The sequence below is a fragment of the Cibotium barometz genome, chromosome 62 (genome assembly GCF_041138505.1).
Source record: "Cibotium barometz isolate CiBa-2024 chromosome 62, ASM4113850v1, whole genome shotgun sequence".
Classification (NCBI taxonomy): domain Eukaryota; kingdom Viridiplantae; phylum Streptophyta; class Polypodiopsida; order Cyatheales; family Cibotiaceae; genus Cibotium; species Cibotium barometz.
The window spans coordinates 13,927,334-13,954,773 of record NC_141107.1 but is presented as its reverse complement, the minus strand read 5'-3'; the positions used below and the strand labels follow the sequence as shown (position 1 = coordinate 13,954,773).

The 27,440-nt window shown below is 42.6% G+C and overlaps 1 protein-coding gene across 10 annotated transcripts; it reads left to right on the top strand.

Moving 5' to 3' along the window:
* The first annotated feature begins 3,063 nt into the window (after positions 1–3,063).
* LOC147604160 (uncharacterized) lies at positions 3,064–27,173 on the top strand. 10 transcript variants are annotated; one of them, XM_086795699.1, is made up of 9 exons: positions 3,064–3,128; positions 3,301–3,389; positions 4,921–5,154; positions 5,405–5,459; positions 23,257–23,543; positions 23,907–25,391; positions 25,574–25,672; positions 25,849–26,001; positions 26,181–27,173. In XM_086795699.1, the coding sequence occupies exons 6-9, from the start codon at positions 24,156–24,158 to the stop codon at positions 26,319–26,321; spliced, it is 1,629 nt and encodes a 542-aa protein (XP_086651825.1). In that variant the 5' UTR covers positions 3,064–3,128; positions 3,301–3,389; positions 4,921–5,154; positions 5,405–5,459; positions 23,257–23,543; positions 23,907–24,155; the 3' UTR covers positions 26,322–27,173. The 10 variants fall into 10 exon arrangements, with proteins under 10 accessions (XP_086651825.1, XP_086651832.1, XP_086651830.1 ...); XM_086795704.1 differs by lacking the exon at positions 3,064–3,128 and adding an exon at positions 3,550–4,310 and having other exon boundaries at positions 3,150–3,389; XM_086795700.1 differs by lacking the exon at positions 3,064–3,128 and adding an exon at positions 3,550–4,485 and having other exon boundaries at positions 3,150–3,389.
* Positions 27,174–27,440: the final 267 nt, after the last annotated feature.

The following is a 27,440-nucleotide window of genomic DNA, read 5'->3' as shown; positions in this document are numbered from 1 at the left end:
AGATACAATACATACTTTAAAACTCTCATGGTTCTAGGGAGTTAAAAAACTCTTAAATCTCAAATGTATTACTTAAAAGCTACAATACATACTTTAAAACTCTCACGGTTCTTAGGGAGTTTGAAAACTCTCAAATCTCAAATGTATTAATTAAAAGCTACAATATTGGCTCAGAGTTTCTAGAGAGCTATGATGTCTAGGAGTTACAACCTATGACAACCCCTTATATTCATTCTTAGTGGCTTGAATGCCCATAAACTTTCTTAGTAACTAGAGTACTTTCTTGGATATATTTATGGAACTAGCTCATCACATTCTATGAAGCTAGAATAATCTCTTTAAAGGGAAATAAAACACTCTCTTGTGTGTGTTTCTAGGCATTTAGAATGCTATCATTGGTAGATAAATATTTTTAGGAGTTAAAGCACTTTCTGATGTAGGAGATGTTCTCATGTACATTTATAGAAGGTATTCTCATGTACATTTATAGGAGGTAATCTATTATCTAGGGAGATAGAATGATCTATTTGGTTGAAACGAATTCAAATATTGTCTCATGGTTTTTAGGGAGTTGAAAACTCTCAAATCTCAAATGTATTACTTAAAAAATACAATACATATAGTAAAACTCTCATGGTTCTCAAGGGATTGAAAAACTCTCATGGTTCTCAAGGGATTGAAAAACTCTCAAATCTCAAATGTATTACTTAAAAGCTACAATATTGTCTCATGATTCTCAAGGAGTTGAAAAACTCTCAACTCTCAAATGTATTACTTAAAAGCTACAATACATACATTCTAGGAGCTAAAATGCTCTCTCCATTCCAAGGAACTTGAATACTCTCTCAAATACATTGTAGGAGCTAAAATACATTTTAGGGAGCAAAAATACTCTCAAAATAACATCTACTAAAGAGTAATATAAAATCCATGAAGCTTCAAAGACAAGGGTTGAGGTAAATCTTTTTTCACACATTTACATTGCCATGTTTCAAAAAAGTATAAAAATCTTACATAATAGTAAGAGCTATGGAACATCAAAGATAGGATTTTAAAATAGTGTTCTATGCCAGTGTTCTAAGGCACCTTCCACCATCATGGCTCCACATAAATTGAACTATGCAATGGTGTGGTCTCCTTTCCCTCTCTTCTTAACTTAACATAACAATGATAGTAAAGTTTATATGTCACTTGCATGAAATTCATGATAAAATCTTCTTTTTTCAAAAAGATATTGTGACCAACAACAAAACATCTAAAGTTTGTGGATTGCTATGTCAATAAAATCTTTCTCCCTCTATGTTTCAAGTGAATAGTTGCCTCACAATTTTATGCTTTCGAAATACTTTTACCATGTTTTTCAAGTGAGGGAGGGAATTTGGGAGGGGCTTGGGGGCTTTAATAGTAGCTCAACATGACTTCCTCCTTATTAGAAGCTAATTTGCACTCCCAAACTACGTTAGAAAATATGATCCACATTCATATCAAATTAAATATTAGAAATGGTTTTGAAGTGATAATACACTTGTAATTCCAAAGTGAAACCCAAAGATTTGTACTTTAATGTCCATATTTAAATGCAAGTTGTTCACTTTACACATAAGCATAATATAATCAAGTGGCTGAAAGGTAGACAGAACTTAAAATAAGGGCCCTTCCATACTTAAAGGTAGACAAGACTTAAAATAAGGGCCCTTCCATACTTAAAGGTAGACAAGACTTAAAATAAGGACCCTTCCATACTTAAAGGTAGGCAAGGGTCCTTCCATACTTTATTTTCCCATCTAGGCCTATTGTAAGGAGACGATAAGGAGGGACCCACCCAAGTGTCACATACACTGATATCCTCCGTGGATGTTGTTCTTTAATTCGTCACATGTCAATGAAGGGTCACATGGAGGCAAAGACCAACACGTGTTAATACAAAAGGAAAATTGATGTAAGTTGCTTCTAGATTGCTACATCTTATAAGTTTGCAAGTTAAGTAATAAGAAATATAATGAGGCCTACACAATTGTCATATCTTTGTTCCGATTTAAAAGCCGTTTAGAAGAGGTAGTTGGTTTTGATAAATCATGTATGGTTAAGTTGCTTGAGTTAGCAATCTAATGGTGCTTATAACACAACTCGAATTCTCTCTCTCTCTCTCTCTCTCTCTCTCTCTCTCACACACACACACACACACACACACACACGAGACCTAAACCAAGCTTATTACATTAGTAACCCTCCCCACACCCAAAATCATGCATCATCTCTTCAGTCTGTTTAAGTGGCCACACCCATGCACTCGTTTTGCTAAAGTGCAAGTCCTATCAGGAAAATAACAATCATACTTATAGCATTTTTAGAATCTTCATTGGCAAGTCTATAATGAGGAAAGGAAACAAACAATGCTACTTATGATGTTTTCAAAGTTTTGAAAATTGTAAGTTAGGTAAAACATGTCCCAAAAGAAATTTTAGTCAACTATTTGCAAGTCAATTGTAAACAAGGCGATTAACAATCATTATAGGTTGTCCTTGTGATTAATCATACTATAAAAGTATAGTTTTGAAAGTTTCAAGTATCAAGAAAAGCAAGTGGATAGCATGTTATGAGGTTGATTTGGTTCCAGGAAGAAGATTCTGCTAGGGTCTCGTGGTGGTTACAATGCCTTGGTCAAACACCTATAAGGGAAAAGCAAATGGATAGCATGTTATGAGGTTGATTTGGTTCCAAGAAGAAGAATTTGTTGATAGGGTCTCGTGGTTACAATGGCCTTGGTTAAACACCTACGATGCTATATGAAGGAAATTCTCTATTGCTAAAAATACACTCCTCTTCTTCGATCCTTTCTATGACAAGTCCAACAAGCATAGTGGGATCTCTAAGGAAGAACCAACATAAAAAAGCCATTGCTCTTCTTTGTCCTCAACTCACTTGCACGAACTTGTGCCTTAAAACACTGGAGTGGTTTCTTGAGAGAAATACTTCTTGAGAGAAGAAAAGGCTTCAATGGTGCTCTAACATCATCATAAACAGGAGGCTACAATGATGCTTCTAACATCATCAATCATTACCAGCATCATCATAGAATTTGAGAAAGCAGAAGAAAAATGCTCAGTGACCCAAGTTCCAATAAAAAGGTAGAAAGGCTATGGAGTGGAGGGAGGTTCACAACTCAAGAATAAAGTGCAAAATTCTCAAGGAAGTCTCCTTATTTTTTTATTATTGAAAAAATAAAAGTGTGGCATCTTCCTCTTTCTTTCTTTAAGGTACGCATTTTTTTTTCTTTTCTTTGTTTCCTTCTTTCTGCAGTTTCCTCCACCTCCTCTCCCATGGCTTCGTCTGCGCCCTCGGATCGAAATTAGGGTTTGATCCTGGCCTTGTATCAGCTTTGATGGCAGGTTAGAGTTTTTCTTGCAAACCTCGCACAGTTTTGTTTCCAAAATGGGAAATTTCCGCATCATTTTGCGTTCTGCATCAACATTGCCTGCAATCCATGTGTTTCTTCTGTGCATAGCTCTCTCAATTTTGTTCAAAACCATCAGTTTCTTTTTCAACCAGGTATCATTTTCTCTCAAACAACTGATCAGAAGTGTTGAATTGATCGTGAATCCTATGTATAGTAACTGTGATCTCGGTGGCATACATCTTAGGTTGTGTACAGCACAGTCCTATAGAAAAACAGATAGTCAATAAATAAATAAATTACCAAACAAACGAAGATATAAATACAAATATAAATTTAAATCAACAAATACATAATCAAACAACTAATGTATGTATGTACACACACACATACATGCATACATATTTTATCTCCCAACAAGTTCTATCATCATATGAGTACTTAAAAAGCAACATGTATGCATGTACACACATACATACACACATAACATTGCACCAAATTTGGACTTTTAAGGACTGCCCTTGGCTTCAGCATGAAGGCCTACAAAATACCATAGCCTTCAATTTTCTTATGCATCATGTAAATCATGCTTTTTTTTCACATTTTTCCCCCATTTTTTTGAGTTAAATTGAAAAATGGTGTGGCAAAATGATTTTTGAAAGATTTTAAGTGGTTCATGGAAAATGAAACTATTTTGTCACTAAGCCGGACGATTTTAGAGATCCAACATGTAAAAGCATTGTTTGAGAACATACAGGTTTTTGGTTGTTGACTTGTAAAGGCAACAATCAAACTTTGAAATCATTCCAACTTTTGTTTTATTGATTATGAAACTTGGGTTCTTTAACAAGTAAAATTTCAATGGCATCTTTTCTTATTGGGGTGGATGGCACTCTCGTCAAAGAACATACCTAAGGTACATTGCTAGAAAGCATCCAGCAGGTTTCCTTTCAGAAGTTGTGTTGGATTTGTGTATCATGATTGCACTTCATTGATACTTCTTGAAGTGGCAAGATTAGCAGCAAAAAATTTGCCCCTGATGCATACTTGCCTGTCAAACTAGTCCCGCTCACAAGGGGCCAAAAAAAACTGTACGGTACGAAACTATGCAAGTGAAACTATTGCGAAATTGTCTTTTTTTTTAATGGCCGTTTTTTTTTTGGTGACTTTTTTTATGTCCGTTTTTTTTCTTCCTGTTTTGTTTTACTATTTTTTATGGTCGTTTGGGCAATGGGGACTTTCTACCTTGCCACCTTCTCTCGACTTTGCATCTCTAAATGTGTACAAATATCTATTTCTCAAGTGTTTTTAAAGTCTCGTACCTCTATGGAACTTATTTTTCCGAAATAAAAAGTCACGTACCGGTACTGTTTTTTCGTACCTTTGTCTTGTTTCATACCTTCATACCTGACAACTATGCCTTGATGCCAATCCACTCTCTCAAGGACTCCTACCTTATACGTGTGTTTGCTTTATTGCTTTCAAGAGAATGAGTACCAAGATTGACTTACTTTGTGGTCCCACAGGGATTGGACTTGACTAAGACTCGACGGGAGATATGGACCTGATTTGGGCTGGTTTCTACTCTGTGCGTTTTGCTGACCTAGCTGCCCTCTGTAGAAGATTGACTGGCCGACCAGTTGTTGCCCTATTTTGGGTTTGATCTGTGTGGCCACAAGCTGCTGAAAAGTTTCAAGAGGGGGTCTTAATACCTTGAAGAGATTGGACAGGGCCTTTGAAGAACTTGTGGGAAACTCTTGGTATGCTTCTTATGCCTCAAGCTCTTGACCAAAGGGAAACTTTTATCTTCTAGCTTTATGGGTCCTTGGATTTGTCAATCATTAAGACGATATTGGTATGTATGGGCTCTAATGTGTCTTGATTTCATGTAAAACCCCACACGCACAATTGCATGTCCTAAGTGATTCACAAGTCTCTTGACACATCTTCCCCCCTTTCTTGGATTAAAGCAAGACTTTAACTTGACGATTTCATATGGACAAATGACAGAGAGCAGCAGGAGAGTACACCAATGCGTGTTCTTGATTAACACTAAGCAAGAGAGGTTAGTGCTAATCCTACTGTTTAGCAAACACAGAAGGCAAGACATGTAACCCCAATCTATTGTGTATTTCAAAGCATGAACATGTACAATGGTCCTTGGATCTAGACTTAATTCTGGTTTATGCATGCTAACCTATCGGGCATACAAAAGATGTCAGGTGTTGATTCCACAGCTTGGTCATGCTCTCCATATGCTTGCGTTCGTGCCTAGAGCTGCTTTGGGTTGCCTCTATGCATAGGTTCTTGCCAACACCTGAGAGATCTGAGAGATATCTGTCCTTAATGACCTTTGACCACCTTTATATAGGGATAGGATCAAGTCGGCCATCCATTTTCATGTCCACAAAATTATCAAAATAGCCATAAAACAGTTTATATTGTGTCCAACTTGTGTTCCAATCTCCTACTGTGCTGTCAGAACTTCCCAAATTGGACAATATTGTGTGTAACATGAGTACTCAACTTAATGGAGATTAATGTAAAAACACAGATTAAGCTATAGATTAACACAATCTCTTTATGGGGAAGCGTAATGAAAGCATGCAATAGACAAGCTAGATCTACCGTCTATTAACTAACAATGTTTACAATGATTGCCGATGATGAGAACTTGATGATGCTCATGGTATGTTGGGTGTGGCCTTATCTTGCTTGCGCATCACTATCTCCGAGCACGTCTAAACTCACGAATGACCCTCAGTCGTAGCCCTCTATTTATAGTGTGTTATGGGCTACCGCCAAACCTACCTTATTATAATAATGACCAAATATAATAAAAGTGTCTACACTTGGGCTGCTCATTGGCCGCTTGGACCAAATATAATAAAATGGCTTAAAAGCCTTAAAATTGACCAAGACTTGACCACGAACACGCCGTCGAAATTGGCTAAATGGTAGAGAGAACCATTGGAAGATGTGCACGACATCTCATCATGCTTACCTTGGAGAAGGGGGTGCACACGATGCTCATGTGCTCCAATCTAGTGTCAATCCGACTGAGGGCTCAACCTCCTACATGATGTCTCCGCCACTGCCTGCTCGAAAACCACTAGAACTAGCCCCTTTGCCCTTGGATGCTCTGTTGGCATGGTAGACTCCATGGAAACCTCGAGAATTGCTAAAGAACTCAACTCCTCCTCCTCTTCAGAGAGACATGCCTGAACTTGGAAACTAGTATGGAATCTGAGATGAGGTGTCCTTCCTTTGCAACTTCAAGCATGGTAGTGTGTAAACCTTGGGATGAGGTGTCCTTCCTTTGCAACTTCAAGCCTGGTAGTGTGTATACCTTGGGATGATCCTCTTGAATCTGCTCCTTACTTGAGAACTCTGTCTTCAATGCCACTTCCTCTCTTGAAAGCTCTACAGACTACGGCACACTCAAAACACTGCCTCTTGTTGCATGGTTTAGTCTTGTGTGCGTGTAGCACACGGTAGATACACATTGTGCACATGACATTCACCCTCTTCGTTGCTCTCCCATTACACCCCCTGCTCTCTCGATCCTTTGCCCCATCCATGCAAAGCTCTTCTTTCCCTGAACTGGAGCTGGCAACATCTAGTTCTATTTGGAAGGTGGCCATGCATAAGCCCCTTATTTCCTAAGGTTCTAACCATACTCTACGGGCTTATTCTCATTCCTAGGGTTTGGGTAGGCACATGTTACATGTGGAAGCTCTGCTTCTTTCAGCCCTAAACACCATCTAGAACATGCTGATGCAAAAACACAGACAGAAGGGAGGGTAGAGATAGAGAGCGAGCTGGAAATTCAGTATATCGTATGGTACAAAAAGGTACATAAATCCTTGCAGCCCTTGGCTGCCTTCCATGAAAAGGTATAAACCCTAATCTAGGCCTAATTCTATGATTCAGCCCATTGCTGGCCTGAATGAGAAAAACGATGAGCATCCAATACTATTTGTAGGTTGGGTATGACATAATAAATTGGCCGATTGCTGGTCGGCCAGCTTCCTGGACAAATATTGTGAACTTTGTTGCAACTGACCGGACATACTCTTGCTAATGCTGGCCGATAGCCCTCTTTGTCCTCCATTAGTCAAATCCCTTCCAAAACTAGCAACACTCGCTCCAAAATCTGGTTCTAGTGAGTCTTTATCATGTTGCCTCCAGGATTAGCCCTGAGATTAGCATGTACATGTGTGTGCACATGACATCCCCCTCTGCCAAACTTGATGACGGGACTCCAATCTGCTTCTTGGATGACTGTCATCATCCCATTCTATTCCCGGAGTCCCTTTGTCATCCTTCCTACTTTGGCAACCTTTTCACTAAATACCCGGCCCGGTCTCCAAATCCACTCTAACTCTGAAGAAGATCTATGCATCTATGCTGATCTGCTTCTCCCTTGCTCCATGGATGAGAAATGTTGAGGAGAGATGAGATCATGGACTGAATATGCTGCCTATGATGACTATATGCTGAGTGAACTGTTGTCCCGTTGACTTCCCTTGTCTTCTGGCAAGGAAATGCTGAAGGGAAAAGTGCCTAACTGCCGAAGAATAATGCGCTTCTATATATATGGTGAGATGCTGCTGGTCGGCCAGCTCTTAGATGCTCAGGACTTGCAATAAATACCATAAATGCTTATGGATGCTGTCGGCTGCTGTAGAGGTGCTGTCGGCTGATCATAACAGCCCCAACTACATGCCATAAATGCCCTAAATGCCTTTATGTGCTGAAGATGGCTAATGTACTGATGTTGGTACTGAAAACAGCCCCAAACATATGTTTGCATATGCTGAAAATGCCTGAATAATGTTTTAAATGTCTTGATTAATGCTTGATGATGTCATGCCACTTGTACACCTGATGGGTGTGCACGTGACATTCCCCTCTGCTAAACTGTTGCTAGGTGGTATACCTGGCAACCTTTGGACTCCTCTGGTGATCCTTCTCCACTGAACCACTGCCCCCTTTTGACTTCTTCTGCCGGGATTGAGGTCGACTGTAGGAGTTGTGAATCCTTTGAGCCATAGACTTGTCTACCGCGGGAATTGAATGGCAAATGCTACTAAAACTGCTTGGAAACACCTGAGTCACCCCTTACCTTTCTGTGGAATCCTTTCACCCACCATCTCCGTTGTTCCTGAACCTCCTGTGAACCTCCTAAGGCGATGTTGGAGCAAACTTCCGTCTTCTTATGTGGAAGAGAACCCCCTGCTACTGCCAGTCGAAGCCCAAGACTTTATTTACTCTTTTGATGATGGATGTCATTCTTCCTATCACCATTTGGCCACCCAATTGGTCCACCCGTGCTTTCTTATCATGTATGTACATTGGACTGGTGTCCATGGCAGTTGTTTATTCCGGGGATTGATGCCACTCATGTGATACTGTAGACTTGGCTTTCCATTGGGACTTGTGTCTCCGTGTACATGCCCGGAAATGCTTGGTGGATTGGTGTTCCATTGGGTCTGGTATCTCGTGTACTTGCCTGGAGCATGTCTATTTTGGTATAGTCTCATGAACGGGGATTGTCCATACCAATGCTGCATTGCATAGCATCTTTATGTGCTTGCTTGCAATTGAAATTGCATGCTGTTTTCATGCTTGCTTGACCAATGTGTAGTTCCGGGTAAGGGGACGTCCGCCCGTGAACCGTGCGTGTGAAACTGTCTGCTGACATGGTTGTGTGGCATGTGAACAGGTGGTAAGTATTACCCAATCTAGGCTCAAATAGCCCTTAGGACTTAGCCAATATTTATAAGTGAGTACGTTCCCACTTCATTAAAGTTTGGGTGCCCAAAAGTCACTTATAAATTATGACCGCTTCCAAGTTCACACTCATTGAAGTCCCGAGGCGGAAAAGGCTCAATGTCCAGGACCTGATCCTCCCCTTTTACTCATAAATGGGCATCTCTCCATGTCCCTTCACCTGATTGGACTCCAATTCACTTACTTATTAAGAGAAAATTCGTGTTTTCTCTTCATGAAGATTTTTGGAGGCTGAAAACTCTGTTTTTCCATCATTTCTCTCCATTTCCAAGCTCTCCATAGCCATACTCAACTTGCTAGGGTGTTTTCCAAGCTTCCAAGAGTGTTTCCAAGTGCTAATCACTCTCCTACTCACTCCCAATGATTGAAATTCAGCAAAACAGCTCTCATTTTTGCTGTAATTTTTGGTCTTTTTGTTGAAAACCCTAATTTCAGCCTTCCTTTCTCAAGTTGAATCATAGGGGAAGCTTTCCCAAGGTTCCCTTCATCCTCTTGAAGACTTTTGTCGTGAAGAAAGGCGACAAATCAAAGATCTCAACACTCCAAGGACTTCCATCGCGAAGACTTCTGCTGTCATGGACTCTACTTGCTATTGGTAAGCTTTTATGCTTAAATATGGGAGCAAGTAGCAGGAGGGAGGAACCGGATTACAAGATCACATACCCTGTGTAGTGTTCTCTTGTCCTACATGCTCTCTTGCAGATTGTTGCTACCATGTGTTGGTGGAACAATAGAGAGCAGATGGTAGGGAACATGGGCACTTGAGAGGGTAGTGTGGGTTGCAAGTCTACATCAACAACCACTTGTTTGCAATACTGTATTCATATGCATTGGTATGGAAATCTGGTCAGAAATGCCCATGACACTATGTACATGATTCTTCCAAGATCAATATACTTTATTTGAGGGAGGGGTCGGCCGTTCCGGCTCATTGTGTGTCTCTTGTCAATTCAGCAATTTACTTCTTGTATTTGAACAAGTGTCCATCAAATCTTAGTGTATTTAAGTGTATTGATTAGCATTGTGTTCAACCAAGTTACATTGGTATCAGAGCATACGGTTCTCTTTCACTTCTATCGTGAGAGACGATCACCGTGAACACTAGCTATCTCTAAACTTAGAACATTATGGACAGCCATATAATGAATGTTGGAGATGGTAATACAAGAGGCAGGGACAATGAAATGCGTGCCTCCAATGCTTTACAGGATGAGCAAACTCGTGTGGTGCACAATAGGGAACATGAATATGTGGGACAGCCGTCCCGTGGCAAAGAGAAGATGTAGGAAGAAGAGTCCATAGTCTTGAGGGCTGAACTTACTCGTATGCAGGCTCTTCTCCATGCACAACAAGAAGAATTGAATCTCTACCGCGGCGAGGATCCATTGGTACATGATCGTTTGAAGGCCAAGAAAGCTGAATCTTATATGGATCATGCAATGGCAATGATTGCTCAAGAGTTGCACATGCAACCGAGGGATGCAGCACGTGCATACTTGGCTCGTACCGAGGATGCCTATGCAGAAAAGGCAACCATCCCACACGTCTTGGAATCCCCACAAGTGCCCGAACAAGAACTTATGTCTAAGAGGATGAATCTCCATGCTATGGGAGAGGAACAATCAGTGACTTCACGCCATGCAGGAATACCTTATGTAGCCCGTGAAGGATACAATGTTTATGGCAGTGGTCAAAATGTATGTCAAATGCCATTGTCGGCTGAAAATGTGCATGCACAACACATGCATCATGGGCTGCAATTTTCTGTTGGTGCAGGTATTCCGCGTATCTCTCATGCCACTCATGCCTTCGAGTGTGCCCATGAGGGAGAAGTTATGGCTGAAAATGTATCAATGCATGTTGAGGGGCCAGCCATGCCTCATGCTTACAGGGCACATGTATCTATGCCTTATGCATCACCTTTTGGTCCAAAAATGATGCCAGTCACAGGGGCTGTCCCAATGAACAAACATGGGGGAAAACATGTTGAGATGCACACACATGCATCAAAGTCTCGTGACTTCAAAGCCGGAGACAAATCTGTGAAGTTTGACGCATATCATGGGGAATATGATGCATCAAAGGTACTTGCTTTTATTGCCCAGTTTGATATTGCTTTCAGTGATGAGGATTTCACTCAGAAATCCATGATCCGGCATGTAAGCATGTTCATGAAAGGCACTGCTGCCCATTGGTGGCTCACGGAGAAGCTCTTTTGAATCCTATTAGATCATGGGAAGAGTTCAAGGAGAGGTTCTATGCTCAATTCTTGCCTCCCAATGCATTGAATGAGATAACAATGAAGTGGGATTGGGTAAAGCAAAATGAGGGGGAATTGGTAAATGCATATGTACAAAAGTTTTGGAAAGTGCTTTTGGAGGTGTCTCCATTTATGCATGTCACCGAGGCGGAAAGGAAGAGAAGGTTTCAATCGGGATTGCAACCCATGTACAAAGCGGGATTACAAATGTATCCTGGTCATACCTTACACCAATTAATCGTAGCCGCCACCGCCACCGAGCAATTGGAACTCAAATTGAGTCGATCCAATAAGGCTAAACCCTCATTTCAAAGGCAAAGAGAGGGTTGTCCAAAACCTGCAAAATGATGGACAGCCACCTAAAAAGGACCAAAACCAAGATAAAAATGGTACAAAGGTTCAAAATAACACTACCAAGAAGCGTCCCTTCAAACTGAGAGACTATGGTCTCACTCCAGAACAGAAAAAGCAATATATGAGTGAGGGGAAATGCTTTACTTGTGGTAGCACCGAGCATATTGCAAAGGCATGCCCAAAAAAGAAGAAGCGTGATAATGCAAATGCATCAAAGCCTAATGTGCATATGGTTCCGAATGTGCAGGGCAACACTATCACATGATAGCAAAGATAGGGTTGTATGTAAAGCTTGGGGACAGCTCAAAGATCAGCCCGCTTTGTTCATGTTTGATGATTGTGCATCTGAAAATTTCATATCCACACAGATGGCAGTTGCTTTGGGTATTGAAGTGGAGGACATGGGTCCTCAAATTGAAGCAGGGGCTGCCTTTGTTGGTAGAGAAGTGCAAGTCATGCCTATTTTTGGCAAGTTGCGCATACACATTCAAGGCTATGTGGATCATGAGGATTTTCTTGTGGCGCCTTTGAATGGCTGTGATGTATTGCTTGGAAAGCCTTGGCACACGTATTGATCCGTGCAAGGCTTACAAGACCAACAGGATCACCTTCATGCATAAAGGCCGAGAACATGTAATTGATGCTGGTGAAGAGGGTGATACCATTCCCCTTGTATCTCATGTACAAATTAAGAAAGTAATGAAAAGAGTGTTTTTGCGTACTTGATTTTTGTACGAGATCATGTTGATTAATAATGTACATGTAAACACTCTTCGTTATGATAGGCTGAAATTTTTGCAAGAGCACAATGATTGTTTTGCTGATGTCACGTGCACACCAGTCAGGTGTACAGTGACATGGCATCATTCTATGGCATCATTAGCCTCATCAGTAGTCATCAGGCATTATTCAGGTATTTTACTGGCATTTATGCAATTTAATAGGTATTTTTCAGGCATTTATGGGGCAGTCGACAGCAGTCTTGGACATTGCATCTGGCCGACAGCCCTTATGCTGGCCGACCAGCAGCATTCATGCATATATATTCAGGCGCCTCTCCATTCAGCCATTCAGGTTGATCATAGCAGCATTCAGCAGTGTGTTCTCCAACGCATCTCCTCCAGGAAGCATTGGGAGCAGCATAATCAGCAAACGCATCATCCTCAGCCTCATCACCATCAGCCCATCAGGTCTGCGTTTCATCATCCCATTAGCATTCAGCATCTGTTCCAAAGCCTCCCTTCAGCGTTTCCTTCCCAGGAGACAAGGGAAAGAGTGGACAGCAGTTCATCCCGCATATTCAGCATATAGGCAGCATATTCAGCAGTATAGATCCATTTGGATCTCATTGTAACCGCATTCATTCATCTAATATAGCTGCATTGCATTGACACATATCTGTCTATCTCTTAAACATCATTAAGTGCAGTTTAGTTAGACTAAGGTTGTGATTACGACGGTCATAAGCTCTCACATGTCACAGCTGATGAGTTACCAAATGAGTTACCACCTATACGACCGGAAGATCATCGCATTGATCTTGTGCCGGGTAGCTCACCACCTAATAGGCCAGCCTATCGTATAAGTGCATCCCAAAAAGAGGAGATCATGAACCAAGCGAATGAGTTTCTTGAGAAGAGTTTGGTTCAGCCAAGCTCTTTCCCATATTGTTCACCCGTCCTCTTGGTTCAAAAGAAGGATGGATCCTTTCGTATGTGTGTGGATTATAGAGCTTTGAATAAGCTTACCATCAAGAATCGGTTTTCGATTCCACGCATAGACGACATCCTTGACAAGTTGGATGGATCGGCATGCTTTAGCCAAATTGATCTCAAGAGTGGGTATCATCAAGTGCGTGTAGTGTCTGAAGATGTACACAAAACTGCTTTCAGGACAGCATTTGGGCTTTATGAGTATCTTGTTATGCCTTTTGGTCTTACAAATGCCCCGGCTACATTCAATAGAATGATGGATCGCATATTCCGTGGGTATATGAAATTTACAGGTGTCTTCTTTGATGACATCCTAGTCTTCTCGAAGACCGAAGAAGAGCATAAAGCTCATTTGACTATTGTTTTTGAAGAGCTCCATAAGCATAAACTCTTCATAAATGCAAAGAAGAGTAAGTTCTTCTTGTCACAGATACATTATCTTGGGCATATTGTGTCCAAAGATGGGGTGCGGATGGATACTGCAAAGATTGATGCAATTCGGAATTGGCCCGAATTGAGTTCGGTGCATGAGATCCGTAGTTTTCTTGGATTATGCTCTTACTACCGCAGGTTCATTCGGATACAACCTTTCAAAATCCTCATCATGGACATACTGCTCTTTCATTTCATCAAGCTCATGATGATAAGCAAGTGAAACTGCAGAGACCTATGGCTTGCGTGACAAAGCATCTGCCACTACATTCTTTTTGCCTTCCACATGCACAATCTGGAAGTGAAACATTGACAAAAAGTTTGCCCAACGCATATGCTTCTCTGAAAGCTTAGTTTGCGTGAGGAAGTAACGCAAGGTTTGATGATCTGTCTGTACAGTAAAATCAGCCCCAAGCAAGTAGTGTTTCCATGTAGAAAGAGCGTGAATTACAGCCAACATCTCTTTCTCATAAACCTGTAAATGCTTCTCAGCATCTTGCAAAACTCTACTCTCATAGGCTATCACATGTCCCTCTTGCATGAGAACTGCACGAATGCTACTTCCACATGCATCACACTGGACAACAAAAGCCTTTCGGAGATCCGGTAACACCAATACTGGGTCCGAAGTAAGCTTTTCTTTGAGCTTTTTGAATGCTGTAATTTCCCAATCAGCCCATCTAAACGGAGTTGCCTTCTTCGTCAAAGCATGAAGAGGCGAAATTTCAGCAAAGTGCCGTATGTATCGCCTGTAATAGGAACACAATCCTAGAAAACTGCGTACATCATGCACGGTCCTCAAAGCTGGCCAATTAAGTATTGCTTCCACCTTTGCTGGATCCATACGGACTCCATGCGCAGACACTATGTCCCAAGAAATGTATCTCTTGCAAAAAGAACTCACTCTTCTTGCCATTAACCACCAACCTATGGTTTCTAAGTTCTGCAAACACAATGGCCAAATGCCTTCTATGCTCTTCCTCAGTTTGTGAATGTACAATCATATCATCAAAGAATGTGCCCACAAACTCTCTATGAGGCCTGAAAATCTTGTCCATCATTCTGTTAAATGTGATAGGCGCATTTGTCAAACCAAAGAGCATAACCAAGAACTCATACAACCCAAACGTGGTTCGGAATGCTGTCTTATGCACATCCTCGGGTCTAATGCGTATCTGATGATACCCGCTTTTCAAGTCAATACGACTAAAGACTGTGGAGCCCTGTAAGTGGTCCAAGATGTCATCGATCCTCGGTATGGGGAATCGATTCTTGATGGTATTCTTGTTCAGCGCCTTGTAATCAATACACATGCGCCAAGAACCATCCTTCTTCTGCACTAAGAGCACAGGTGAGCAAAAGGGTGATGAGCTAGGCTGTATCAACCCTTTATTCAAAAGCTCCTGCACCTGACTCATAATCTCTTCTTGTTGGGCTGCACTAACACGGTACGGCGGTCTATTCGATGGAGTACTACCAGGAATCAGATCAATGGCATGATCTTCTGGCCTCTCAGGAGGAAGTTCTCCTGGCAATGACTCGGAAAAACAGTCTTGAAACCCACATAAAAAATCAGTCCTGTCCTTATCTAACATAGACAAATTAGACTTAGACTCATCATCCTGTGCATCCTCTACATAAATCAAGTACGCGGAAAGATGCTTTTTCATTACTGATGAAATCACCGAAGCGGATACAATAGGAACAGATTCCCCTTTGAGTTTTACATCCAATACATGTTCTTTCCCTCTATGAGTCACAGTGATTTTCCTATTGTAAGTATCCACCACCGCATGTACCCTGTGGCACCATGGCATCCCCAACAAAACATCACAGCCATCCAAAGGCATGATGAACTCTTCGCTGTCCACATAACCATGCAAATGAAGCCGAAGCTTCCCAATGATAGGAGTAACGGGTTCTGCATACCCTGGACAAGCCATATTAGCCTCATGTAACGGCCCCATCTCCTCTGCGCGAATCCCCAATCGGCCAGCCAAATCTGGTGAAATGAAGTTGGCTCTAGTACCTGTGTCAAAGAAGATCAAGGCATTCTGATCTCTCACTTTGCCCCATGCCCTGCACAACTCTGTAGCTTCACCACCTGGCTGTTCCCCCACAAGATCAGGAACTAAGCCTGCAGAAGGCTTTTGTTTCTTTGGCTTGGGCTCTCCTTTATTGTCAGAGTCCTTTTGGGACTTTCTTTTGGGACAATTGAATGACATATGCCCCTCTTCAGTATAGTAAAAACACTTATGAGCATCTCTTAAAGCCTGTGACATGGGAGAGCTTATGACTGTAGTAATCACAACCTTAGTCTTACTAAACTAGACAGATAGGTGTCAATGCAATGCAGCTATATTAGATGAATGAATGATGTTACAATGAGATCCAAATGGATCTGTACTGCTGAATATGCTGCCTATATGGTGAATATGCGGGATGAACTGCTGTCCACTCTTTCCCTTGTCTCCTGGAAGGAAACACTGAAGGGAGGCTTTGGGAACAGATGCTGAATGCTGATAGAATAATGAAACGCAGACCTGATAGCTGAATCTGAACTGAATGTTGCTGCGTTTGCTGAGGGTGATGCTGATGGAGATGCGTTAACTGAATGCTGATGGAGATGCGTTAACTGAATGCTGCTGATGATGATATGCTGAAACGCATGATGATCTAGAGGAGGCTGCGTTTGCTGATTATGCTGCTGATGATGATGGGCTGAAACGCAAGATGATCCAGATGAGGATGCGCTTCACTGATGAGCCCCTCCATAACTGAATGGAGATGTGCCTGTATATATATGCCAACATGCTGCTGGTCGGCCAGCACTAATGCAGTCGGCCAGATGTCATGTCCACAACTTGCTGTCGGCTGCCCCATAAATGCCTGGAAAATGCCTATTAAATTGCATAAATGCCAGTAAAATACCTGATGATGTCTATGATGATAAAATGATGCTAGAATGATGCCATGTCACTGTACACCTGACTGGTGTGCACGTGACAAAGCCTGTCTTTCCTCAGAAGTCCTCTTGGGCATTGGCAACTTCTTATACTTCGTCTCTGAAGACCCTTTAGCATCACGAGAAGCATGCCCAAATTTTTCAACTTTCTTGCTTAATTTCTTACTGCCTTTAAACCCAGATGAACCACCAGTGAGTAACGCATTAGCTGTCATAGCATTTTCAATCATCTGTGACATGTTCGTTACTCTTGTCTTTATACAATAATCTCGTATCGCAGCCCACAACAATACTTCTCTACCTGCTCCGACAATGGCACTGCACGATAAGAAGTCACTGGGAGTAAAGCTTCCCAAAACTTTTTGTTATAATCCTTCAAACTATCACACTTTGAAGCATCCAATTTGTGCCATGCGGTCATAACATCCACCTCAAATGTAGATGTGAGCCATACGGAAGAGAAAACCTGTTTAAACTGGACCCATGTAGTGGGTGCTATGCCTTGCAAAAGAAGAGTAGACCACCACTTCAAAGCATTGCCCTTGAGAAAAGTGGCAGCTTTCCTCACCTTAGAGGACTCTGTGTAATTCCCACCAGAAAAAGCAGCATCAAACTGCTGTAAAAAGGTAAGTGCTTTAAGTTTATCCTTGGCCCCACTGAATGTATCAAACTTCAATGCAGCTCCCCCTTCCTTGTAATCCTTAGCCTTTCCCATAGGCGTTAGATTATCATATGGAAGCGGCTTCACAAGATTGCTGCCCCCAACATTCATGCCCATCATTGGGTCAACATTTCCCATTCCCACACCAGGCATACCATACATTCCAGCCATGTTTCGAAACATTCCATTATGCATACCTGGCTGCATGCCACCAAACATATTGCCTTGCATCCCAAGTTGCATGCCTCCAAACATATTTCCTTGCATACCGGACTGCATACCACCATACATATTCCCCTGCATACCAAGCTGAAAATTAGCTCCAAAAGGCCCATGCATACCCATGCCTCCCTGAGGGTAACCCCCAGTCATAGATTGGAACACCGAGCCACCACCAAAATAACCTGGATGCATGTTCTGATGAGGAATGGGTGGCTGTCCATAGAAGGAACTCTGAGAGTTTGCACCATAAGCATGCTGCATGTTCGGAAACTGGCCAAAAGATGGTTCCTGTGGGAGGCACCACTATGACTCTGTGGAAGATTCTTAGAACGAACCTTCTTCTTCTTTTTCTCGGGCTCTGTACGGGATCTCATAAATTCAGCAAATCTCTCACTCTGTGTGAGCTGCATAAAAGTATCCATAACACTAGCCAAACGATCTTTGAACCGAGCATCATCATCCTCTTTACCATGCACATCTTCTGGCTGTGTTACATCCTCATAAGGCTCAACATCTGCAGCCTGTTCTCCTGCAAAAATATCCTCAGATACATCTCTCTCAGGAGAAGTCTCTTGCTCTTCTTCTTCATGATAGAAGTACTCATCCTCTGTATCAGACATGTTTGCTGAATTTTCAGCGATGGCTTTCTTCAAAGCAACCACGAGCTCACCCCCTTCAGAAAGTTGATGATTGGTCTCGGCACCAGAACACTGAAACCGGCCTCTAATAGAAACCAGAGTGCGGTAGACTAGCAGTCACCCGTCCACTTGTAGTCTAGATGTGAAAACAAAACAGATTGGAGCTAGAGTGCCCAAATCTGAAAACAAGGTGACACCTGTTGGCCCCAAAGCTTGGCGCCCCTTGCGGTATTTCTTTATTCAATTCTAAAAATATGAATGGCTGAGTACAACTAAAATCAGCCAAGAGATTACACCTGTATGTCCAATCTGACGGCCCACAATACCTCTTAGCACAGAGGATCTATGCACACAGATCTGTGTCTCCAAATAAAAAACTGTGCCTCCCTCTGATCAGCCAAGACCACTAAGCAGGGCAGCCATGAGCATACATCGGGCATAACTCAAGTACATGATTCAACATGTACTGTCCAAACTCTGTCTCAACCCTTGTCAATCTGCCATACCCCTCCTCTCACAAGGGGCCAGACAACTCAAATCTGCAACAATAGACATCAAGCAGTAGAAAGAGAGATAGATGAACAGATGCGGAGCTTACCAAAATCAGCCCGAGTTTTTGCACTGGAGGAAGCAACGGTACCAATCTGTACTTGCAGGCACTTGTTTCCACAACCCTGCTTCACACGCATGCACGTACTTGTCTGTACCCTCCTCCTTGTGTTCACTTCTATGCTGTCTTTGATTGTACAGTCATGAAAAACAGCCCCGTACCCGTCTGTACTACCTCGGGATACGTGCCAGGTGCTATCCTTGCAAACGCTGCCTGCTGTCTACACTTGTACTCGCCTGAACCTGCGCAGCCAGACCTGTCCAGCGCCGCCTACTGCAGTTCAGTCCAGCGCCGCCAACAGTACAGCTGTACCTGAACTGTCCGTACACTGTACGGTAGTCGTACAGTGCTGTACCTGCAGTATACTTGTCTGCACAGCCTGTACAGAGCTTGTGCGCAGCCTGTCCAGCAGAGAGATAGGCCCGCAGCAGCTCTTGTGCGTAACCTGTACCAAGAGAGAACCTGCAGCCTGTCCGTACAAGGCTGTACGGCTAGTTTGCATAGAGAAAACAGCAGCAATCAGAAAATCTGCAGTCGACTTGCTCCCTTCCTTGCTTTTCCACGCATGAACACAAGCGCATCAATCCTCCACGACACTTTTTTCCAAAAAGAAGAGAGAGAGGGAGGAGAGAGAAGCAGCACTCCAAAAGTGGAGTGGCCCCCTCTCCATAATAATCCTAGGGCCCCAAACTTTAAAAGTCCCTAGGGGCCACTAAGGCCTAGGGGCAACTTTAATAAACATTAAAAGTTTAATGTTCTAGTTCCCCCCCTTCACACCTAGGGATGTCCACACACCTTTAACTCTGTCCGGGCACCCCCCATGTGAATCATTCAATATTCTGACTCTGCAACGACCATGCCCACACTTGTGCTGTTCCATTTTCACAGGGCCATGACATGTGAGATATTGATCGTAGTAGTCACAACCTTAGGCTACCTAAACTTCACCTAATGATGCTTAAGAGATAGACAATGCAGCTATACTAGATGAATGGGTTACAATGAGATCTAAATAGATCTATGATGCTGTCCTAGATGAAGATCCTTCTCTTTCTCGGGATGAGTGGGATATGGTGAATGCTGATGCTGAGGACTGTTCCCTACTCCAATGCTGAGGTCCATGCCGGCTTCCCTCTATCTAGGAGGTAGGAATGATGAACTATGTGCTGAATATGCTGGCTAAACTGCTGATCTGCTTCTCCCTTGCTCCATGGATGAGAAATGCTGAGGAGAGATGAGATCATGGACTGAATATGCTGCCTATGGTGACTATATGCTGAGTAAACTGCTGTCCCGTTGACTTTCCTTGTCTCTTGGGAAGGAAACGCTGAAGAGAAGCTGAGATGATGGACTGAATCTGATGCTTGATGATGATGATGTGCTGGAAACTGCCTTAGTGCTGAATATATGTTGATGCTGGAGACTCCCTATGCTCCCAAGGTGGAAACGCTGAAGGGAAAGGTGCCGAACTGCTGAAGAATAATGCGCTTCTATATATATGGTGAGATGCTGCTGGTCGGCCAGCCTTGCTGCTGTCGGCCAGCTCCTAGATGCTCAGGACTTGCCATAAATGCCATAAATGCTTATGGATGCTGTCGGCTGCTGTAGAGGTGCTGTCGGCTGATCATAACAGCCCCAACTACATGCCGTAAATGCTCTAAATGCCTTTATGTGCTGAAGATGGTTAATGTACTGATGTTGGTACTGAAAACAGCCCCAGACATATGTTTGCATATGCTGAAAATGCCTGAATAATGTTTTAAATGTCCTAATTAATGCTTGATGATGCCATGCCACTTGTACATATGTTTGCATATGCTGAAAATGCCTGAATAATGTTTTAAATGTCCTGATTAATGCTTGATGATGCCATGCCACTTGTACACCTGATGGGTGTGCACGTGACATTCCCCTCTGGTAAACTGTTGCTAGGTGGTATACCTAGCAACCTTTGGACTCCTCTGGTGATCCTTCTCCACTGAAACACTGGCCCCTTCTGACTTCTTTTGTCGGGATTGAGGTCGACTGTAGGAGTTGAATCCTTTGAGCCATAGACTTGGCTACTGCGGGAATTGAATGGCAAATGTTGCTAAAACTGCTTGGAAATACCTGAGTCACCCTTGACCTGTCTGTGGAATCCCTTCACCCACCATCTCCGTCGTTCCTGAACCTCCTCTGAACCTCCTAAGGCGATGTTGGAGCAAACTTCCGTCTTCTTATGTGGAAGAGAACTCCGTACTGCTGCCAGTCGAAGTCCAAAACTTTATTTACTCCTTTGATGATGGATGTCATTCTTCCCCGGAGAACTCATGGGCAAAACATGTATGCCTTGCAGATGCAAGACTGACTGCTATGATGACTGTCATGCAAGCCATGTGCAACCCTATATGCTGTGCAAGAATGCAGATGGATGGGTTATTAATGCATGCCTAAGGGGAAATCCCTAAGGATGGCCTGCAAGATTTTGAGAACTGGGTTTAACTGTGCGGAAGCACTTAACATGATGATTGACTGAATGAATGATGGAATGAAAATGATCTAAGGCTGGTTACCCTGTAACGCTCTGATACCAATGTGACATGTGAGAGATTGATCGTAGTAATCACAACCTTAGGCTAACTAAACTTCACCTAATGATGCTTAAGAGATAGACAAATACTGTCAATGCAATGCAATGCAGCAATACTAGATGAATGGGTTACAATGAGATCTAAATAGATCTATGATGCTGTTCTAGATGAAGATTCTTCTCGCGATGAGAGGGATATGGTGAATGCTGATGCTAAGGACTGTTCCCTGCTCCAATGCTGAGGTCCACCCTTCGATGCCGGCTTCCCTCTATCTAGGAGGTAGGAATGATGAACTATGTGCTGAATATGCTGGCTAAACTGCTGATCTGCTTCTCCCTTGCTCCATGGATGAGAAATGCTGAGGAGAGATGAGATCATGGATTGAATATGCTGCCTATGATGACTATATGCTGAGTGAACTGCTGTCCCGTTGACTTCCCTTGTCTCCTGGGAAGGAAACGCTGAAGAGAAGCTGAGATGATGGACTGAATCTAATGCTTGATGATGATGATGTGCTGGAAACTGCCTTAGTGCTGAATATATGCTGATGCTGGAGACTCCCTATGCTCCCAAGGTGGAAACGGTGAAGGGAAAGGTGCCTAACTGCTGAAGAATAATGCGCTTCTATATATATGGTGAGATGCTGCTGGTCGGCCAGCCTTGCTGCTGTCGGCCAGCTCCTAGATGCTCACGACTTGCAATAAATGCCATAAATGCTTATGGATGCTGTCGGCTGCTGTAGAGGTGCTGTCGGCTGATCATGACAGCCCCGACTACATGCCATAAATGCTCTAAATGCCTTTATGTGCTGAAATGGCTAATGTACTGATGTTGGTACTGAAAACAGTCCCAAACATATGTTTGCATATGCTGAAAATGCCTAAATAATGTTTTAAAGGTCCTGATTAATGCTTGATGATGCCATGCCACTTGTACACCTGATGGGTGTGCACGTGACAGACCTGTACACCTTCATATGGGACTGAATGAGTGTTTAGCCTTGCTGAGCTTGAAAAAGCCACAAATGGTTCCAGATTCCATGCGAGTTCCCAAGATCATCGTAGCCATTGAGGTTCCGAGGTTCCCACAATTATCTCTGAGTCCATTAACGAGGAGGAGAAGATAAGTACTCCAGTTTTTGAGGTTTTCATGGAGTCTACCATGCCAATAGAGCTTCCAGAGGCAAGGGGGCTAGTTCCATTGCCTGCAGTTCCCGAGGAGATAGTGGTGGAGACACCATATGGGAGATCCAGTCTGCAATCGAATCGATAGCACTAAGCAAAGGCGCATCATGTGCACCCCAGCTCCAAGTTTAGCAGGAGGTGATGTCATGTGCACACCTTTACCCAGTGCCACATAACTTGAATGGTGTAGATTTGGGTGCTTTTTCCTCTTTCATGGCACTTGAGTGGTTGCACTTTGCATTGGAGTTGAGAGGTGGTTTTGGGTGGTTGCGTGGTTGTTGGATGACCAATGCAAATGATGTTACGAGAGATGTTATTCCAGTTGGTATTGTTGATGTTTGATGTTGGTACCTCTTCTTATGCTATTGATGTGGCTGTTGTTGGTACTGATGATGATACTCAAGGGGTGGCAGGTGCACTTATACTAACATTTGATTATTTTGATGGTGATGTTCAAGGTGTTATGTCTGTTGATGTATAGCACCGAGATCATGGTACGAAAAGAGGGCTAATTCATGATTGTAAAGAGACCCAAAGAGCTGGTTGCAGGAGCTGGACAGGCTGAGAGACGAGTATGCCAATGGAAAGAAAATGGTGCAACAGAATTGAGAGGGACAGGTCGAGCAGGTTGTGTTGTGAAATGCTTGATTGGCTGTTTCAAAGGAAGATGGGCCTCTGGGCTGGGTTGAACAGTGTGGTTGACAGTACGGGTACTGGTTGATTTTGTGCCTATATTACTTGGCAGGTGTGTCATGTGTTTGGTGGGAATGTTTATGTTTTTTGTTGTATAATAGAAAAATGATTGCATGTTTCTTAAGAGGAATACAATAAGAACAAGATGTCCATTTTGTATATGCTTTGGATTAGAGTTCATTTGCATGTTATTTAATGGACTTATTGAAGTAATGTGAAGTCTTGGAGATGTTTTGAGTGATTCAGACTGACTTCAAAGCGTTGTTCATCCCAATTAACTGTCTGATGCTTAACACTTTTCAAGTAAAAGTTCAGCAGAGATGGCTGTGAGCGGTTGAATTGGTATGGAGTTTGTTTTTGAAGCTTTTTCAAGGTGCCTCTTAGTCCTTTGGATTCGTGTTGGTTGTGGATGCAGGAGCAGGGAGAATATAGGCTTTCGGATGTACCCATTCCACCACAGTATCCTCTTAAGAAGATTTGGAATCCAAGCTTTCCACTTTAGAAGAGGGAAGGCAAAATTATGTGACTTCCACACTTGGATGCCAGGTTTAGTCAGTTGAAGCAAGTTAGAATTACTGGATCCCTCTCTTCAGATGTCAGGAAGATATGGACTCTAACAGGAAGTTCAATTGAGAGGAGCAAAGATAAACTCTCCATTGTCAGCATGGTTGGAGGATCTACATTTGTGGAAAACTCTCTTGAAATCTCTGGAACCAACACAAGCCTTGGTAGAAATGGTGCAGAAACAGAATTTGAAGGGGCACCCCTTGAAGGGGCACCCCTTGAAGGTCCTGGACAGGCTGCATCTGGCTGTCCCAGCTGCTTTGGCAGAGTCATTGCCAGCACAAAAAAACTTCCTAGCAAAGGAAGCATGTTCTCAGGCTATGGTATGAGATTCAGAAAAAGCAGGCATTGTTTAAGAAAGCTCAGCTGCATTTCTTCTTGTGATGTGCTTCCCTCTGTGACCTCTACAACCACTGTGCCACTTGACAAACATCGATCAGCTCATAATATCAAGCATAGGAGTGAGACTCTTAGTGGATTAAGGAACAGCAAAAATGCACTGATGAGCAGTGCAGGGTCTATGGTCCATAGAAGCCTATGGCATGGACTTGGAGGCTTATTTTGTGAAAAAGGAGGGGCTGCGGATGTAGATCAATCACCTGCAGGATCAACAAGAGATCCAGCATCGTCTTTCCGGGCACGCAACTGGTGCTTAATGAGGCCAACGGTCATAAATTCAGATGCTTTGGTCTCAAGTAATATGCTGTCCCGAGTCAATAGCTCTTTGCAAACATCTAACAATGGGCACAGTAGAGGAGACCAGGAAATTTCTAGAACTCCTTCAGATTCTTGTGAAACTAATTCTGTAGTGTCTTTTTCTAATGAGGAAGTGGTACCGCAAAGGCTGGTGGGAAACATCAATAGAGGTTTGGGCTTCTATGGTAGAGAATCAGGAGCAATGGATGCTGGTGATAGAAGGAACACAACCGGTCGATGGGTTGACGGGTTGTCCAGCGGCACCCCAAGGTCCCTTCTGCGTGATCGTCCTAACTCGAGCTCATCAGTCTTCTCCGGGTCATCTTCTGCCTCTAGAGCTACACAAGTGCCATTCTTATTCAGCATGGCACATCGCACGCGATCTCTTGAAGTGATCTCATCCCCTTTATCCTACATGAGCAGTCCTGATGTGCATTTATCAAATCCTGATATGCTACACTCATATGCAAGCACCCTTCAGAGCCCTAGTCTAAGCAGAGCGACGTCTTCTCCAGAGTATCAGGAGGGTTATCATGTACAATCTTCATCTGAGACTCCTGTTTTCAGATCTTTTCGACAGTTTCCACTGCAGCCCTTTGAAGAAAACCAAGAGTGCTTTGCGTATGGAGGACTTCCCGAGGTAATTTTGCATTGGTTCTAGGTCTGAGCTATTAATTCTTCAACTTAAGCAAAATATAGGTATTACAGCTTGCTAATGAGTGTACCTTGGGTTGATAGGGTGGAGTCCTCTCAGCTTTAATCTTTGTGTCAAGTGGAAAAACGTCCTTGACTCTCTTTTGATGTATTATGTTTGTGTAACAGCAAGTTTTTATGTGGGAGGCCAACCTGATTCTTGGGGGGATACCTTCACAAGATCAGTACAGGGATTTGCGCCTTGATATTGACAGTATGTCATATGAGGTATCCATGGAACCCTGGTTTGATTGTATTTGTAGGAGTCATTCTGTTTTGATTGTATTTGTAGGAGTCATTCTTTTAAGTGCTGGTCTCTTTATATACATATCAAAGGCACTTCTTTGTATGTCTCCAATGTGTAAACAAAATATGCTGATTGATTATATGGGCATGCATTATAGGACCTCCTTGCTTTAGAGGAAAGCATGGGGAATGTATGCACAGGCTTAGAGAAGGACACGATTTCAAGGTGTTTAAGAAGGAAGGTATACTCTGTAAACAATGCCATCAATTCCACTCAAGAAGACAATGAAATCAAGTGCAGCATTTGCCAGGTAAGACTATATTATTACTCTTCAAGGCTGTAAGAGCACACTTGTTCACAAGGTATTGACTGTGGCCTTCTCTCTCTCTCTCTCTCTCTCTCTCTCTCTCTCTCTCTCGCTCTCTCTCTCCCCCCCCCCCCCCTTCTCTGTCTCCGTCTCTCTCTTTCTCCTCTCAAAATATTGTGCAGGTGGACTTTGAAGAAGGTAACGAGCTGGGTATACTACAGTGTGGTCACAACCATCACTTCTTATGCATTGAGGCCTGGCTTCTACGGAAAAACCAGTGCCCAATTTGCAAGGCATCAGCGTCTTTAAGAACTGGAAGTTAATGTTTCTGCTTATATTGCTTATCAAGCACTACCAACTGTGAAGATAACACTGGTCTCATACTGTTATGATTCAACAATCCAATTTGGCAAGCTTTGTTCTGGCCATGTCAGTATCAGAGAGGGAAAATAACGGCTGGTTGCACTTGCTCATCCTAGTGAGAAGTGGTGTGTGCCCATCATGTCAAACGACGACATACAATGCCAGAAAATGCCTTTGTATACCTGTACAAAACATGTTGAAGGGTGATAGAGAGACAGCAATACTGCACTTTAGTCGACGTTCCTTTTTCTTGCGAATAGATTTCAAAACAAGATTCAGTTATGCAGCAGAATTGCAGGACCACGTAAATGAACACTGAGAAATGAAGGCTTAACATCATGAAATCCTTCCCTTCTTAGGCTCAATGAAGTTGGTTGAGAAGTTGTTGAAAACTTCAGGCTGCAGCAACACTTTTTTCTATGAACACTTCATGAAGTTATTATTCAGATCGGCCACGTGTCTGCCTGATGCTTTATTGGGCGTATGAATACATGAGAGTGAAATATGTTCATCCTGATTTGTCCCTTGATGACTGAAGCATGTCAATCTTCAATGTACAGCTCATTGAGATCTTCACAATAAATGTCAGAATCCTACTAAATTCCTCCCTCTGCATCTTAAAGGCAGGGTATTTGAAGCCCAAGCAACCTTGGTATCCAAAAAACGTTTAAACTGACCATACAGGACTGTAGCCAAACGCTTGAAAAGATTTGTGAAAGTACTGTGCTCAAAAGTGATGTCTTATGATCTCCCGTATTTTGAGTTCAGCCATTAGAAAAACATTCACACAACAAAGATGCTATTTCATATGGTTTTCAGTCTTCTTTGGCGGTGTCTGATCCAAGAACACGCTGTAAGGATAGGTGCTGGTAAGTTGCACACCAAGCTTTAATATGTAACTGCTGTTTAACATACATGGAAGTCTCATGAATCTTGTTGATCAACCAATATAGGACTAAATCTTGGAGCCCCATGCTGTGAGTGACACATAGTTGTCAGGTACGAAAAGTTTGATTTGTTACAATACGTCTCGTAACACACTGCTAAATTTTGAAAATAAAAATACGGTGGAGGTGCAG

What these genes read in the sequence shown, in the direction of transcription:
- LOC147604160 (XM_086795706.1), top strand. Translation starts at nt 24,156, where the DNA reads ATGGTTGGAGGATCTACATTTGTGGAAAACTCTCTTGAAATCTCTGGA. An exon ending in CGTATGGAGGACTTCCCGAG is followed by an intron (nt 25,392 to 25,573) that starts GTAATTTTGCAT and finishes TTTGTGTAACAG; the next exon opens with CAAGTTTTTATGTGGGAGGC. An exon ending in TCAAGTGCAGCATTTGCCAG is followed by an intron (nt 26,002 to 26,180) that starts GTAAGACTATAT and finishes AATATTGTGCAG; the next exon opens with GTGGACTTTGAAGAAGGTAA.